Source organism: Hippocampus guttulatus, chromosome 13 (assembly GCF_054856545.1).
Source record: "Hippocampus guttulatus isolate MCC_2025c chromosome 13, RoL_Hgut_1.0, whole genome shotgun sequence".
NCBI lineage: Eukaryota > Metazoa > Chordata > Actinopteri > Syngnathiformes > Syngnathidae > Hippocampus > Hippocampus guttulatus.
The window spans coordinates 15,212,037-15,226,700 of NC_141273.1; the positions used below are offsets into that span (position 1 = coordinate 15,212,037).

A 14,664-nucleotide genomic window follows, 5' to 3' on the forward strand; every position below is an offset into this window, starting at 1 on the left:
TTTGCCACATCGGCATGATAAGATGTGCGCTAATCCACTATATATGTAGATCTGCTCACACAGAAGTCTCGTCATGAGTGCATTCCTCGCGATAACACCTCACTGACTTTTTCCGGTTAGCAAGAAAACGGTAAGGTCCTAACAGCTCACTATTCACGAAAAACCCGACGGGGTTTCTTCAACAAATGCGTTGCCAAGCTCTATTCATTTTACGTCTTTACGTAGATCAGTGTTTTGTTTTGACCTTGTCTTTCTTTTAGAGAGAAAGCGGGCGTTTTGTTCGAGGTGCTGTTGTTTTTTTAATTTTTATTTATTTATTTTTTTGCGAACGTGAAAAAGTTATACGTTGGCCTTTGAGCTTCAAACACCTTTGGGGCAGGTGTCCAGTGGACACTGTCCACTACATGCCTGATGAAAAGGCTATTATATGTTACAGTATTTTATTTATTCTCGTTTTTAAATATGTTTGAATCAAATCCTTATCCAAATAGCTGTGTTTCGACTGATGAATGTTGTTTTTCCTTGTCTCTTTTTGTGGGAAGTCTTGTTGCACTCAGAACTAAAAATTAGCAAATGAACGAGGGAGAAAATAATATTTGCGACAAATGGTCTTGTTTTGTGTAAAATAACTGAAAAGCAGTTTCTTGCTACTGTAAAAAATATCTATAACAGCTGTACAATAGCACATTGTCACGTGTGCAACTGTACAATTATTTCTGTGTACAATTCCCACTGAACATTCGTAATAGCACTTTTTTAATGATGGTCAAGGAAGGCATGCCCCAAAAGTGTTCTATTTCTCAGCAGTTCACTGAAGAAGATGACACTGACGGCCTCATCTTCCTCGCACAAGATGACCGTCCTGAGCAAATTGGCACACCTCAGGAAGTGTGAAATCCTGTGTGACATCACCCTGCTGGTGGAGGGCGAGTGTTTCCGGGCGCACAAGGCCCTGCTCGCGGCGAGCAGCGACTACTTCTTACAGCTTTTCACCGCCAAAGATGTTGACGCCAACACCGGGGCTACCTACCGACTGGACAGCGTAACAGCTGCCACGTGCGGTGCGGTGCTGGAGTTCATCTACAGTGCCCGGGTGTGCGTTGAGGAGGGCGCCGGCGAGCAGCTCCTGGCAGCCGCTCGGTTGCTGAAGGTGGGCGACCTCCTGAACGCGCTGCAGACCACGCGGCGACGCAAGGGAGGGCGAGCCAAGAAGAGCCTGCTCGTCGGGAAGCAAAGGAAGAAGAATCCCTCGTGTGATGACCACGCCGAAGAGCAACAGGAAGTAGCTAACAACAGAAACGAAGGGGAACAGCCCACTCGGGTAGGAAGACGCAGGATCATGCTGCCCGTCAAGTACGACGCCTTTAAAGTGGGCGGAGACTTATCACCTGGAGGAGGAGAGCCGGTAAGGAGGTGCAGGAAGAGAAAGTATCCTGACACGGAGGCCAGATGTCACGACTGTGGCAAAGGTTTCAAAAACCATATCTTCCTGAAGATCCACCAGCGTACTCACACAGGTGACCTCCTGCATCATTTTTAACATGACTGTCATGACAGTAGACCCCGGTATACACACGGTGCCGTACCAAAACTTGCTCAGATTTACAGACATCTTTTCGTACATTCTCCCCATAGATAAAATTCTCAAAAGTAGGGATGGGTGAGTAAGGATACCAGTTCTCGGTAGCGGGCCTATGACGGCCTTATTTTAAGGTGCTAATGGTGGCTGACGATACCAGCCACCGATACATTATTGTCAAAAATAAAATCTGACATTGAGTAAGTCCTTCTCGGTGGTAGTCTCCGAATAATCATCTGAATCAGAAAGTTGTTGACAATTTTTAGCCATTGTGCTCAATGAAATTTTATACATGATATCAAAAGGACTCGAGGTATTGCTGACTACTTAAAGTGTGAATACTCGTGCCGATATCGGTCTGAAAAAAAAAATCGTGCCAAGCATTCCTGCTCAAAACGTCTCGCTTATATTTTTTGTTGTGCTCACGAGCTAATCCAGTCTTCCCTCCTAGCACTGTACAGGAAGTGATGTCATTGTTGCCCCCCCTCCCCCGCAGGAGAGAAGCCTTTCTCCTGCCAGGTGTGCGACGCGGCGTTCACGCAGAAGCACACGCTCCTGGTGCACCAGCGCAAGCACACCGGAGAGACGCCGTTCGTGTGCAGCGTGTGCTCCAAAGTCCTCGCCACCAAGCACAGCCTTCACGAGCACATGAACCTCCACCAAGGTGATCCCATCTTGCTTCCCGCGTAAGGCGTGCGTGTAACCTAATCACGTGACTTCACGTGTCTTACAGAAAACAAGTCATTCTGCTGCGACCAGTGTGGAAAGAGCTTCACTCAGAGGAGGCAGCTGAAAAGTCATTACAGGGTCCACACAGGTCAGATGGAAGCAGACTGGATGCGTTTTTTTATTTGATTTTATTTGAAGGTCATATTGCCCGGCCCTCGAAAGTGTGAATTTTATTAATTGTCGTTTCTGTATTCATTGTAGGCAAATCACTTCCAGAATGTGCTCAATGCCAGCACAAGTTTTTGGATACGGCCCAGTTGAAAAAGCACTTGCGCACTCACACAGGTAAAAAAAAAATAAAATGGGTGGATGGATAGTACTTTGCTTTATAAAAGTCCACTAGCTTTGCCATTACTCTATGTTTTTGTAAAGTACGATACTGTTAGGTGAAATATGTGTTTTTGTTGTTTTGTGCGAACTTGAACGGATTTTGCATCGCTAAAACCTGCGTAGAATTGATGGCCATTATAACTGCAAAAAAAAGAAAAAAAGTACAATTTCCTTGTAAATTGTTGGCTGCGACGTCATATGTGGCAGGTGAGAAGCCGTTCACGTGTGAGATCTGCGGGAAATGTTTTTCTGTCAAGAGCACTTTGCAGACGCACATCCGGATACACAGGTGAGCATCATCACTGCACGCTAACTAATTGCTGTCGGTGCTTTTCCACGGGACAAAACGGGTACTGTTGGAAGTACCGGCTCAAGTTTTGCAAAGGGTAACTTAGCCCCTTTGCCTTCGCTCCAACTGTTGCAGTCTGATATGTGAAGTACACAATACTATTTTCCCATTTGAGGTCCTGATTTTAAGCGGAAGAGAAATTGGGAATGGGCCATTACCTCAACCCCAGATCCGCCGTCGCAGGGTAACCGTGACAAAAATTTTGCTTAGTCCAGCGATGTGCAAAGTATTGCCTGAGTGAGTCTTGTCCAAAAAAATTTTAGACCGCATTTCATAAGCAGATTTTTTTCTCTTAAACTTGGTTCTTGAAATGTATTTATTCCTTTTTATTTACGTGTAAAAATGTCCCATGTTGTGCCCCACAGAGGCGAAAAGCCTTACAGCTGCACCGCGTGCGACAAGTCCTTTGCCGACCGCAGCGCCTACCGCCGCCACGTGGCCTCCCACTCGGGCAAGAAGCCCTTCAACTGCTCGGCCTGCGGCCTCTCCTTCTCGCGCCTCGACAACCTGAAGACGCACATCAACACCCACAACAAGGAAAGGGTGTCCAAAGCGGAGCCCGCCGATCAGGGCGGCGATGGCGCCGCCCTGCAGGCACAGGTAGGTCAAGGCAAGGTTCTTGTCGTTCATGACAGGACGGAAACACAATTTGAAAATATGTTTTCGTGACCAAAATACAATTCAAAACCTTTTAAAAAAATTAATACTTGCTGAAATGACACCTTACGTTTAAAAAACGAATTAAATAGAATTATTGTGAAAACATTTTTTTTCGGGCGTTACACCCCACCTCCGCTCCTGTTTGTCGTGAAAAACGTATCTTGAATCCTTATCCGCGTTTTTTGAAGAATTGGTTTTGTTAAAAACAAATAAATGAATACGCAAGAAAAAAAATACAAACCTTTTTTTCCCCCTTTTTTTTAATTAGTCAAGGGGAAACCCAGAATGTGCTCATGGGCTGCATGCGCCAGTTGCTCATCTCTGATCTCGACTGACAAATAAATACAATATGCATATAGAAAAATGAAAGGGCACTCATCTCTAGTCAAGAACATGACACATGCTAGATTTCAGGAAAAGTAAGATTGTTCCTGTTTACAACAACATCCTTCAATTTCCAAAAAAAAACAAATGCCAGAGCACGCACATGCACCTTTTAAATGAATGATTATTCAAGTGCTTATTTTATTTTCCTATATTTTAGTAGAGTTACTGTTGTAATAATGTTACAGTGACTTATGATAAGAACTATACGTTTTTGCAAAGTTTTTTTTTAAGAACACTTGGGCCTACTACGCATCTGTATTTTAATGGTGATCATGTTAGTTGCACTTTGGATTTTTTTTTTAAGTGGTAGAAAGTTTATAAACAATATATCGTATAGTATATGGCAATATACAACAAATTTAAGAAAAGATAAGAAAACCTTTATTAGTCTCGCAATGGAGAAATTCCCGATTCAAAGCAGCAAAGTTATGATAGGAAGAAGTAGAACAACAAAATATAGGAGCTGCTGGAAAGGCAGCCACTCACGCGGCGCCATTTTGAAGTCAAAATAACAAAAATAACACAACACATAGGACACAGTCACAGACAGTCGTGCAATCTTCACCACTTTTCTGCATACACTTTGTTGTCTGAAGCAGTTATAGATGAAAGAGGAGAGGATCAAAGTGTCCTTTCACCAGTGGGTCAGTGACGTCATGCTGAAAATGTGCACACGTCTGCTACAAGCTAAGTTTTGAAAGCAAACACGAAGCTGTAGCATCCAGTGACGAAAAAGAGATTGGCTCACCTCTCCTGTCCCATGCAAATCCACTTGAATTCCAAGCCGCGACTCCCAGCTCCAAATCCGCATCGGCGCTCCGCGCTAACGCTCCTTTCTTCTCATCGTCGGCTCCTCAAGACTTACATCCATCCAGCCGCAGACCGTTCAACAGCACCGATCTCTCCGCTGAACAAAGCGGGGCTGTGACAATGCTGCCCATAACAGGCGCAAGACACTGGCGCTCCGGGAATGTCCAGCAACGACAGTCAAATGGCGCCGACATTCCTCCCAGGCAAAAACAGTGCTGGTATACCCATGCTGCCGAGAAGGCGCAACCACCAAGCACAGAGTTTTGTCCTTGATGAATGTCGTGGCCAAAAAATGCTGAAAAAAGTCCACATCAGGTCCACACGACGTAACAACAAGCACAAAGTGACAAAACAAACCAAAAAAAAAAAAAAAAAAAGCAAGGCTCATGAGAGCACTTGCCGACGGCTGCCTACTCGGGCGCCATCTTGACTTCCATAGAAGCTTGACTTATAGAGCTGAAGTTGGAAGTGACCAAATTAGGAAAAAAAGAGAAAAAAAACCTCACCATTGCAAAGTTGCATTACATTTGCATGAACGTAGCTGGGGGAAAAAAATGGCCGGCATACAACCCACAAGATGAGTCAATGTGACAAGAGTAAATGTAACGCATCTCTTGCCACAGGTCCAGAAGTATCAGCTGGAGTCAGGCTCGGAGCAGGAGATCCAGCTTCTGGTGACTGGGGACAACATCAGCTTGACGCAGGAGATCGGCACTGTCACGCCCCAGATCCAGATGCTCGGCGCGCTGGACACTCAGGCCGCGCCGCCGCGGACCGAGTCCATGTACGTTATCACCCTGAGCAAGGAGGCCGCCGAGCACCTGCATGCGGCGCATGGGCCCGCCCAGCAGGTGGCGCCAACGCACGTCCAGGGCGTCCACGTCAACCAGCCCATCTCCATCAGCCACACGGGCGAGCACATCTCCAGCCACCACATCCACGGACACACTTTCCAGATCCAGGCCGGGACCGTCTACTCCACGGCCGCGCCGCCACCCGGACACCCTTGAGCGCAGCGTCACCGGCGAATCCAGTAAGCTAACACTCGTGGCATCTAGTTACACTTGTTGGGGATGAAAACAAAAAATGGAGGCAGCTCAAAGTGCGCTAAACAATACGTTACGTGTACAATATTCCTACCATGCCAGAAAACAAACAAACAACTTCACTCTCAACCCATGATAAGTAAGTTTCACGTGGTAACATGATAAGTTAGTTACTTCCGGTTGAGGTGACTGGCTGGCGGAGTCCATTTTGATGTCTCATAAAATCAATGTTACGAATAGTGACTGACCGATTTATCGGCTAGCTGATGGGATCAGCCAAAACTAGAATTGGCCAAAATCGGCAGATTTTCTTTTTCCTTTATTTATTTATTCATTTTTGCTAATTGTTTTATGTCTACATTTTGGCTGAGAGTTCTCTCTCTTGTGAAGTTCAGCAAATGCCAAAGGACAAAGCATTTTAGAACAGTCAAATGTTCTGACTGTGATTCCTGTCGTTATTTTGATAAGCATTAAGGGACTAAAAATGTGAGTTATTTTATTATTTATTTTATTTTTTTCTTAATCCTCTGATTGCGAAATTTTATTCTGCCAAATTTCTGAATTGGCACTGACTCAAAACAAACAAACCAAAAAAAAATCTATATAAGCCGTAGTGATAAAAAAAATTGTTTAAAATTATTTAAGCGTTAAAAAGAAGACATACTAGCTACCGCCAGTGACCTGAACTGGAAGTATTTGCCTCATTTTGTGATGCTGAACGCAGAAGCCAAATGTCATCACATTATTAGGTGAAACTTAAAATGTCTCATCTTTTAACACGATAACTCTCATCAAGTTATTACGTGAATCTTGTCAGATTACGGTACATTTGTAAAACGTACTACGTTACTTCAGTAACACAGTTTGACAGAGGTTTAAATAAAGTTCATTTATAGAGTACTGTTGTTTTTACTTAAAAAGGTTTCATTTCAGCTTCCACGTATGCGGTGGGACTAATGAAGCCATTGAGGTCATTTCTTCAGGACTGCATGTGGGCACATTATGCAGATTGAAGAAATAAACCATGCGGCCGTTTTCAATTCTACTTTACGCAACATTTAATAACAAAATATTTGATTAATTAATGAATAGGACTCAGTATTATTTGATGAAAGAATACATTTTAAAAAAACGGATGACAGGACGCAATTGTAACTGAATTCCAAAATGAAATATCGGTCTTTGAAATGTGACAAACAAAATCCACTGTCCTGCCGTGACCCTTACCACTACCTCCTTGCTACCATGGCGACAGCAAACTGAGCTACATCTATCGAAAGGTGTAAAAATATGCACAGCTCGGGCTCGAGGCCAGCTGCGTTCCTCTCGGATACAGAGACGCCATTGGCCGGGAGCTCCGGGGCCTGCCAGCCAATAGGAAATGACCTCTCCAGACCACCTGCAACCATGCAATTCCTCGGGGGGGGGAAAGGATTTTTACACACACACACACAAATAAAAAGAGATTTGCTAGAGTGGCTCTCAAAGCTTTATTTACATGCACCATCTCTTGAGAAGCTTGTAAACATCACATTTTTGTTCTAGTAGGAGCAAGAGGAGAGGGGCGAGCGATGACAGTGGGCAAAAATGATTTACACTTAAAAAAATGTCAAATTGTTATCTTTACAAAAACATTTTTAAAAAGTGCTCCAGAAGGCGTCACATAAACTGTGGACCCTGAAATGGGTGGCGCTTGAAAACAAAAAAAAAGCTACGAACACAATTCATGAAATAATTAAATGGGTCTTGGTGGTCTTACAAATAGTTTAAGATATACTGTATATATATATTTTTTGCCCTTAGCTATGGTTCCAGCTATCTACAACACTCGATTTCTAGCTATGAATATGCGCAAAGGTTTGGCAATATTTTCAAATACTGTGAGTGACGAAATGGCAAGAATGACTCGGAAGATAATGGCTCCCGTCACAGGGGGGCAGCACCTGCTACAGTGCTGATAACAAGGGTGGGAAGGGTTGGGTTCCTCATGCCGCCCCCCCCCCCTCCCCCCTGCTATCATCTCTTTACAGCTCCAAGAAGTCACCAAATGACAGCGGAATGATTCCGTCTTCTGGAGCCGTTTATCCCATTATTTCGCTATTTACGCGACGAGTGACAAAATAAGGGCAAGCAGCATCGCAGAAGTAAACATTGTCAACGATTCATTTTGTTTAAAATGCGATAGTACAGAAAAATGGTGTAGATCAACACAAAGTCAATCGTGAGAATGCTGTCGTACTAAGGTAGGAATGGCGCGACCTCACGGCACAAAGTAAATGACGAAAAATTTGTGAATTAAGGCGGGGAAAAATCTGAAATTAACGTGGGGAAAAAAATCTTAATTTTACGAGAATAAATATGAAAACCATGAAAGTTGTACATTTACGAATATTAAGGGACAACATTAGAAAATAAACTAGCGTGAAAAAAATTGCCATAATACAGGAACAAACTCATACTATTGTGGGAATAAAAACGTAAAATAACACAGGATAAGTTTACATAGTCGAACCGAGTTGCGTTAAAAAAAAACAATTTGGAGAAAAAAATATTACAAAAGTATTCATGTGGGGAAGTTGCCATATCACAAGGAAAGAAGTAGTCAATTCATGTTATGCAATTTGACGAGAGCAGATTTGTTCAAGATGAGTCACCATTTTCTGGGAATAAAATTGTGGATGTCTGTGAGAAAAGTCACCATTTTAGTGGAATAAAGGTGCGATCTAATGAGGAAGACACTCAAATAAATGCGGAAGGAATCACAATGCTAGTGGAATAAAAAGTGCAACAGGAAAAAAAAAGTCGTCAATCTTCTAATCTCATAGTCGTAATCTTATGGCAGTAAAGGTGCATGGAAAAGTATTAAATTAAACAACCAAGTGAATCTTTCGTGAACTATTTCTGAAAATGCGCCCATGTGCGAGACTTGTGCTAATGAACATAGTTACCACCCCACAGAGTTCCTCCTCCAGTGACATGATCAGCTAGCCTAAGTTCCAGCGCAAAAACACTGACCCCAAAACGCAGTGTTAGCATAGACTAGCATTAGCTAACAATTGTTAGCAGCATTCGTTTCTCGTGTTGTTCTGTTGACGTGACGGCATATGGGTATTTGTGTTTGGCCACGTCATGCGCCAAACCGCTACATGAATTGACAAATATAATTTGGTGGCTTGGTGGTGAAATGCTGCGTCCACCAGTGAGCACTTCTTCCGATATTCCGCTAGAGTTGACGATGGTTGGACTGTAGCGTCGATGTACCTTCTAAAACTAAACTTCACAATGATTTCACGAGTAATCTCAATCCCCTCACCCATCCACCGCCAAAAAATAAATAAAGCACATTATGTGGCCACTTATGTCACGGAATAGCTGTACATGTTCATATTTGGTGTGCATCAGATTTTCCTTTTAGTCCCCCAAAGACAAAAAAATAAAAATAAGTCAAGTATTCTCCTTTAGTTTTCTTCTCCATGTAAACGGGCTCTTGGCCCTTGTTTGGCAAAAAATGTTGATGTGAGAGAACAAAATCATCTTCCCTGAGATGAACGCAACTTTTGTTCCTGTTTCAGTATGAGACTCGCTCAGGTTCATAGAATCCCCCCCCCCCCCCCCCACACACACACACTTTTTTTTAAGAATCCAGTACACCAAACATACGAGGTGTGACAATAAAGAAACAATGTCACTCATGACTCTCTAGTGTTCTGCTATCGGATTGTGTTAGCTTAATTCCTGTTTGGTTAAAGCGTTCCCGGCAAATGGGCACATCAGAGGCGCTAGTGGCAGAGCCAGCGAATTCACAGGAAGACTTCAAACCCCCCCCATTTCACACCCATACTTGCAGGACAGCGAGCCGAATAAAAGCTACAAAACAGCTAGCTTAGACAACTAGTAGCACCTTCCATACTGCCTTCCTGGCAAAATCAGCGTATCGGGGCACTCGCGGATAAACCGGCTCCCTGCGATTAGCTTCTGATGCTACCTTGGAAGCCAGAAAATTCACAGGATGACTTCAACCTCCAATTCAAACATCGGTACCGTACTCACAGGACAGGCAGCGAAAAAAAAAAAAACAACCCGCTGAGATAATTGACTCTGTGGCTAGCATCTTGGACTGGGACAATTGCTTTTAACGCGAAGAGTGTGTGGGCAGTGAATCTGTTAAACCTAACACTCTGATTGTGTTTTTTTTCCCTCTTGCCCTTTCTGATGCCACCCAGAAGCTGGAAAATTGCCTTTAACTCCTCCTTGATAGGTTGTAGTGCCTTTCACATTGCCTTAGCAATTAGCATTAGCTGCGTGGCTAGCATCAAGCATCATCAGCAATTATTGCTTTCAACAAAAAAAGGAGTGTAGGAAATGAGTCTTGGGTGTTAAAGTTAACATACTTCACTTGTCCATTTCAACCTTACGCACAGGTCAGTGAGCCAGAAAAAAAAAAAAAAAGCTAGCTTGGCTAGCCACCTTTAAACTCCCTCCCTCCAATGGCCAGTGTTAAAAACTGTGCCGGATGGCTTCATACGTCTTCCATCCCATGTCGACACCGCAACCTCACTGAAGCAGGACCGAGTTTTCACATTGCACAATCACGCAACTGTTGCAGCATCAAGCAAAAGTGAATGTGTGATTTCTTGCCTCGTTTCTTTACCGTCACACCTCAAATTATATAGGATGGAAAAATAAGAAGACAGGAATACACTTTTAACACGCTCTTTTTCCCCCCACCACCGGAGTCTCTTTGACAGTGCGTTCCATACCCCTCAGCTCTGGACCCAGCTCTGCGGCGACGTCTGCTTGAAGCCCCCCGGGTTCACGTTGGCGTTGTGGGCGGCGTCGAAACTGAGGTCCAGGCAGTCAGCCTCCATCAGTTCATTGCGGATGATGGAGTCCATGTCGCACTCCAGTGCGCCGTTGAACACCTCGAGGTCCAGGTCAGCGGCGGCGGAGGAGAAACGGTCCTGGCTCTCGTCTGACTTGATTCCATGACAAGAGCTTTTGCCGGGAGACTTGAGGCCATTCCCGCCGGAAGAAATTTGTGCCTGGTTGGCGGAAGGGACGTCGTCTTTGCGCACAAGCAGCGTGTTGCGGCGCGGGTTCTGCAGGGCCACGGCGGTGCTGGCCTGCGACATGAGCGGGTCAGACTGGGTGAGCAGGACGTTGCCAGAGTCCAGGCTGAGGAGATCCTGCAGGGTCAGGTGCGCCGCGCAGGAGAAAGTGGTCTGCTTGTTCTCCTGGATGGTCTGCATGGGCGACTGGCGCAGGCCGGTGATGGACGTGGGGCTGAAAAGCGGGGTGGAGACGTAGCTGCCGACAGGGCTGCCAAACGCGAAGACGGCGCCGCCCTGGCCTTTGTCGTCATCCTCCTTGTTGGAGGTCGGTTGCTGGGACGCCGTCAGGCTGATGTTGTCCAGCAGGTCGTCCATCAGGTTGTCGGACAGCCCGTCGTTGAGGTTCATGGTGCCCGCCAGGTCGGAGAGTCCGGCGGGCCCCGCCGACGGCGACATGCTGCTGGGGCTCGAGTACAACATGGGGGACAACGGCGAGTCGTCCACGGGCACCTCGTCCAGCTCCAGGTTGGCCAAGATGGGCGACAGGCGCCCGCTCAGCGTGCTGGCGTTGGAGTTGGTGCGCGAGCGGAAGTCGGTCCAGGCGTCCAGCTCGTCGCTGCTGCGCGACGTGGGGCTGCCCGTCCACTTGGAGAGGCTGGACGAGCTCTCGGAGCCGCCGTCCTGGGCGGCCTGCAGCGAGGCTTTCTTCTTGATGGCGCGGCCTCGGGCGCCTTTGATGTATTTGCTGTTGTCCATGGAGACGGCGCGGCGACGCGGCGCTTTGCCGCCTTTGCCGCCGTCCGGGTTGACCATCCACCACGAGCTCTTCCCGGTGCCTTCGTTCTGGACCTTCACGAAGCGGCTATGCAGGGACAGGTTGTGCCGGATGGAATTCTGTGGAGGCAAGGAACGTTTCTTTGTATGGCACCATTGAAATTGACGAAGCAAAGACAGTTTTGTCGTCGGGAATTTTTGTTTCTAAAAGTTGCTTTTTTCAGTAGTCCTGAAATATAGCGACCGATTGGCTAAATTGGCAAAGATGGCTGTTTTTGTCATTTCTTCTCTGTCCACAGCCATGCTGTTTGTGTAAGCAGTGCGTGCTAGCAAGGAGAGGCTTTGAGAATTACGGAATCTGCTTTAAAAAAATAGATAATAAAACAGCATGATCATTCCTTCAAGAAAAATTCCCGAGAATCAACCCGCGTTCCACGTGCAAACTACAGGATTATAAACCTATTTCCTGACACACACACACACACACACTTAAATCCTTCAAAGCTCTCATCTGACTTGATTCCATGACAGATGAATTGGTTGTCCGGGCTGGACTGTAATCCTTAACATCAAGCGAGAAGCGAGACGCTGTCTGTACCGTGCTAACATAGGGCATGTTATTCAATTGATTTCCGTATGTTTACAATACAAACATAGCCGATAACATAAATAGTCCCCCACACTAAATTTGAATTTATTTTTACTCCTTTTGATAATTGTTCTCTATTTGCCAAAGTGGCGTTTATTGTGAAGTCAACCAAGCCGAGTCGAGTTCAGAGCTCGTGGCTCAAGCTAATTGCTAATAAATAAACTACCACTATATAAATTAATATAGATGTTTAACTTCTAAACATATGATACATTTTTTTCATGAATTGTAAAATGTGGAAAAAGTTAAGCAGTGTCCACATTAGGATTTTTAATTTTCGATCAATTGCCCCCGCCTAAAAAAACAAACAAACATTGTGAAACCTTTTTTGTCTCCATGTTGTCAGCCTTGGGTATTGTATGTAAAATTTTGATGACAAAAAAAGTATGCCATCGGTTTTGGAGTAAATGCTGTGACAGACACCATACAAAAGTGAAGCACTTGTAACGTCCTTCCAAATGCACTGCACAGCTAGTATCCGATTTGTTAAATCATTTGCAAACATAAAAAAACGGCAATTAATCATTGGCAGGTGTGCGCAGGAACGATGTCCGGCGCTCCCTCACCTTCCATCCGGCCGAGCTGTTGGTGTCTCCCTTGTCCTTGAAGTAGGGCACGGAGCGGACCATCCACTCGTAGATCTGCGACAAGGTGAGTCTCTTCTCGGGGGACGACTCGATGGCCTGCGTGATGAGGTCCGCGTACGAATAGTTCCCCCAGGCGTTCCGACGAGCCGACGACTTGCGCAGCTGCTGCGAGGCTGTGGTGGCCGCCGCCGGCACCAGATGAGCCGAGGACAGCGAGCCATCCGCGGAGTCTTCGGTGCGGCGCTGCGTCGGGAGGTGGAGGCCGGAGGAAGTGAGTGGGCTCGGCGTGACAGCCCCGGTGGCCTCCCGGGGCACACCGCCGCCTCCACCTCCTCCCCCTCCTCCCTCTTCGTCGTCATCCTCTTCCTCCGGAATGACATCAGCGTCGTTCGCCCCCGCTTTGCCCGTCGCGCCGAGCTCCGGACGGGGCAGCGGCCAAGTGCAAGAGCGCGGTCGTTTCTGGGGTTCAAAGTCCGGGTCGATTTCCACGTTCGGCTCGCTGGCTTCGGCCATCTCACGGTGGGCGATGATTGGGTCGGGAAGTCACTCAGGTCGCATTCCATCAATGTGTGCGGTGGTGGAGGAGAATGGGAGGTGCTGTCTATTTACTGGAATGCATGCTAAGCAGGCATCGCGATGGCTTTTCCTCGTGAACCCGGGAGAGGAAAGCGGGGAGGGGGGATTTCGGCTTTGCGTTCCTCCGTGAGCACCCAGAAGCATTTAACATGTCACTACGCTGCCATCTTGACCGTTTCCTCCCGCGACTTTCTTGGGCATCTTCATCGTTGCACCTCCTCCTTCTTCCTGCAGAAATGTTCCGTGCTCACCAGCACTTCACCTCCACGGTGATATTTGCACACGCAAAACGTTCATTCAACCAAACAATCCTGCTGCTACACCTCCTCTTCTTCCTCGACCTCCTCCTCTTCCTCCTCTGCGCTGCTCCAAATTAAAGCGACAGTATGGGGCAGTGACGTCACCGCCTGCCCCCCCCCCCCCATGGGGATGCCCAGCAGGTTCCACATCATGCAAAAAATGTTGGAAAAAAGTCAGCTGTCCCTTTTATAAAGGGCAATTTTTTTGCACCAAATGGCCCCTAAAAATGTGTAGATTTAATATGATTGCAAGTCAATGTAACATTACTTAGTTTGAACACAAACTCTGCACTTAAATAATATAAACTGTACTAAAACAATTATTAAATTAAAATGTATCGAACGCAAGTTTATAAATGTACCCAACTCAAAGTTTATACGCAAACCGTTGATTATATGCAAATAATTATACCAAAAAAAATGCAAATACAAGCGAATTTAAGCAATGAATTTTTTCACATACCAGTAGAGGGAGCCAACATACTACTACAGTAGTGGCGCGAGTACCACTCTTGAGAATCACTGTGCTAAGTAAAATATTCATTCATTCATTCATTCATTTTCCGAACCGCTTTTATCCTCACCAGACTATCCCAGCTGTCTTCGGGCAGTAGGCGGGGGACACCCTGAACTGGTTGCCAGCCAATCGCAGGGCACACAGAGACTAACAACCATCCGCGCTCACACTTACACCTAGGGACAATTTTGAGTGTTCAAACAGCCTGCCATGCATGTCTTTGGAATGTGGGAGGAAACCGGAGTACCCGGAGAAAACCCACGCAGGCCCGGGGAGAACATCCAAACTCCACACAGGGAGGCCGGAGCCGGGATCGAACCC

The 14,664-nt window shown here is 46.0% G+C and overlaps 2 protein-coding genes across 5 annotated transcripts; one reads left to right on the top strand and one right to left on the bottom strand.

Annotated features, from left to right (window-relative positions):
• Nucleotides 1–103: 103 nt before the first annotated feature.
• zbtb24 (zinc finger and BTB domain containing 24) lies at nt 104–12,990 on the top strand. 4 transcript variants are annotated; one of them, XM_086126509.1, is made up of 9 exons: nt 104–130; nt 808–1,517; nt 2,076–2,243; nt 2,313–2,396; nt 2,510–2,593; nt 2,846–2,927; nt 3,353–3,587; nt 5,468–5,877; nt 12,897–12,990. In XM_086126509.1, exons 2-8 carry the CDS (start codon nt 821–823, stop codon nt 5,852–5,854), a joined length of 1,737 nt encoding a protein of 578 aa, XP_085982635.1. In that variant the 5' UTR covers nt 104–130; nt 808–820; the 3' UTR covers nt 5,855–5,877; nt 12,897–12,990. The 4 variants fall into 4 exon arrangements, with proteins under 4 accessions (XP_085982635.1, XP_085982636.1, XP_085982638.1 ...); XM_086126510.1 differs by having other exon boundaries at nt 114–130; nt 805–1,517; XM_086126512.1 differs by lacking the exons at nt 104–130; nt 12,897–12,990 and adding an exon at nt 10,627–11,979 and having other exon boundaries at nt 151–1,517.
• foxo3a (forkhead box O3A) lies at nt 10,654–13,464 on the bottom strand. The gene is made up of 2 exons (XM_086126513.1): nt 12,931–13,464; nt 10,654–11,835 (listed from the first exon to the last, which is right to left on the bottom strand). The coding sequence occupies exons 1-2, from the start codon at nt 13,462–13,464 to the stop codon at nt 10,654–10,656; spliced, it is 1,716 nt and encodes a 571-aa protein (XP_085982639.1).
• Nucleotides 13,465–14,664: the final 1,200 nt, after the last annotated feature.

Bases quoted from the DNA above. Each gene is read 5' to 3' on its own strand.
- zbtb24 (XM_086126509.1), top strand. From the start codon at position 821: ATGACACTGACGGCCTCATCTTCCTCGCACAAGATGACCGTCCTGAGC. The intron at 2,594-2,845 runs GTAAAAAAAAAA...CATATGTGGCAG, and splicing joins GCACTTGCGCACTCACACAG to GTGAGAAGCCGTTCACGTGT. The intron at 3,588-5,467 runs GTAGGTCAAGGC...CTCTTGCCACAG, and splicing joins GCGCCGCCCTGCAGGCACAG to GTCCAGAAGTATCAGCTGGA.
- foxo3a (XM_086126513.1), bottom strand. From the start codon at position 13,464: ATGGCCGAAGCCAGCGAGCCGAACGTGGAAATCGACCCGGACTTTGAA. The intron at 11,836-12,930 runs GTGAGGGAGCGC...TTGCCTCCACAG, and splicing joins ACAGCTCGGCCGGATGGAAG to AATTCCATCCGGCACAACCT.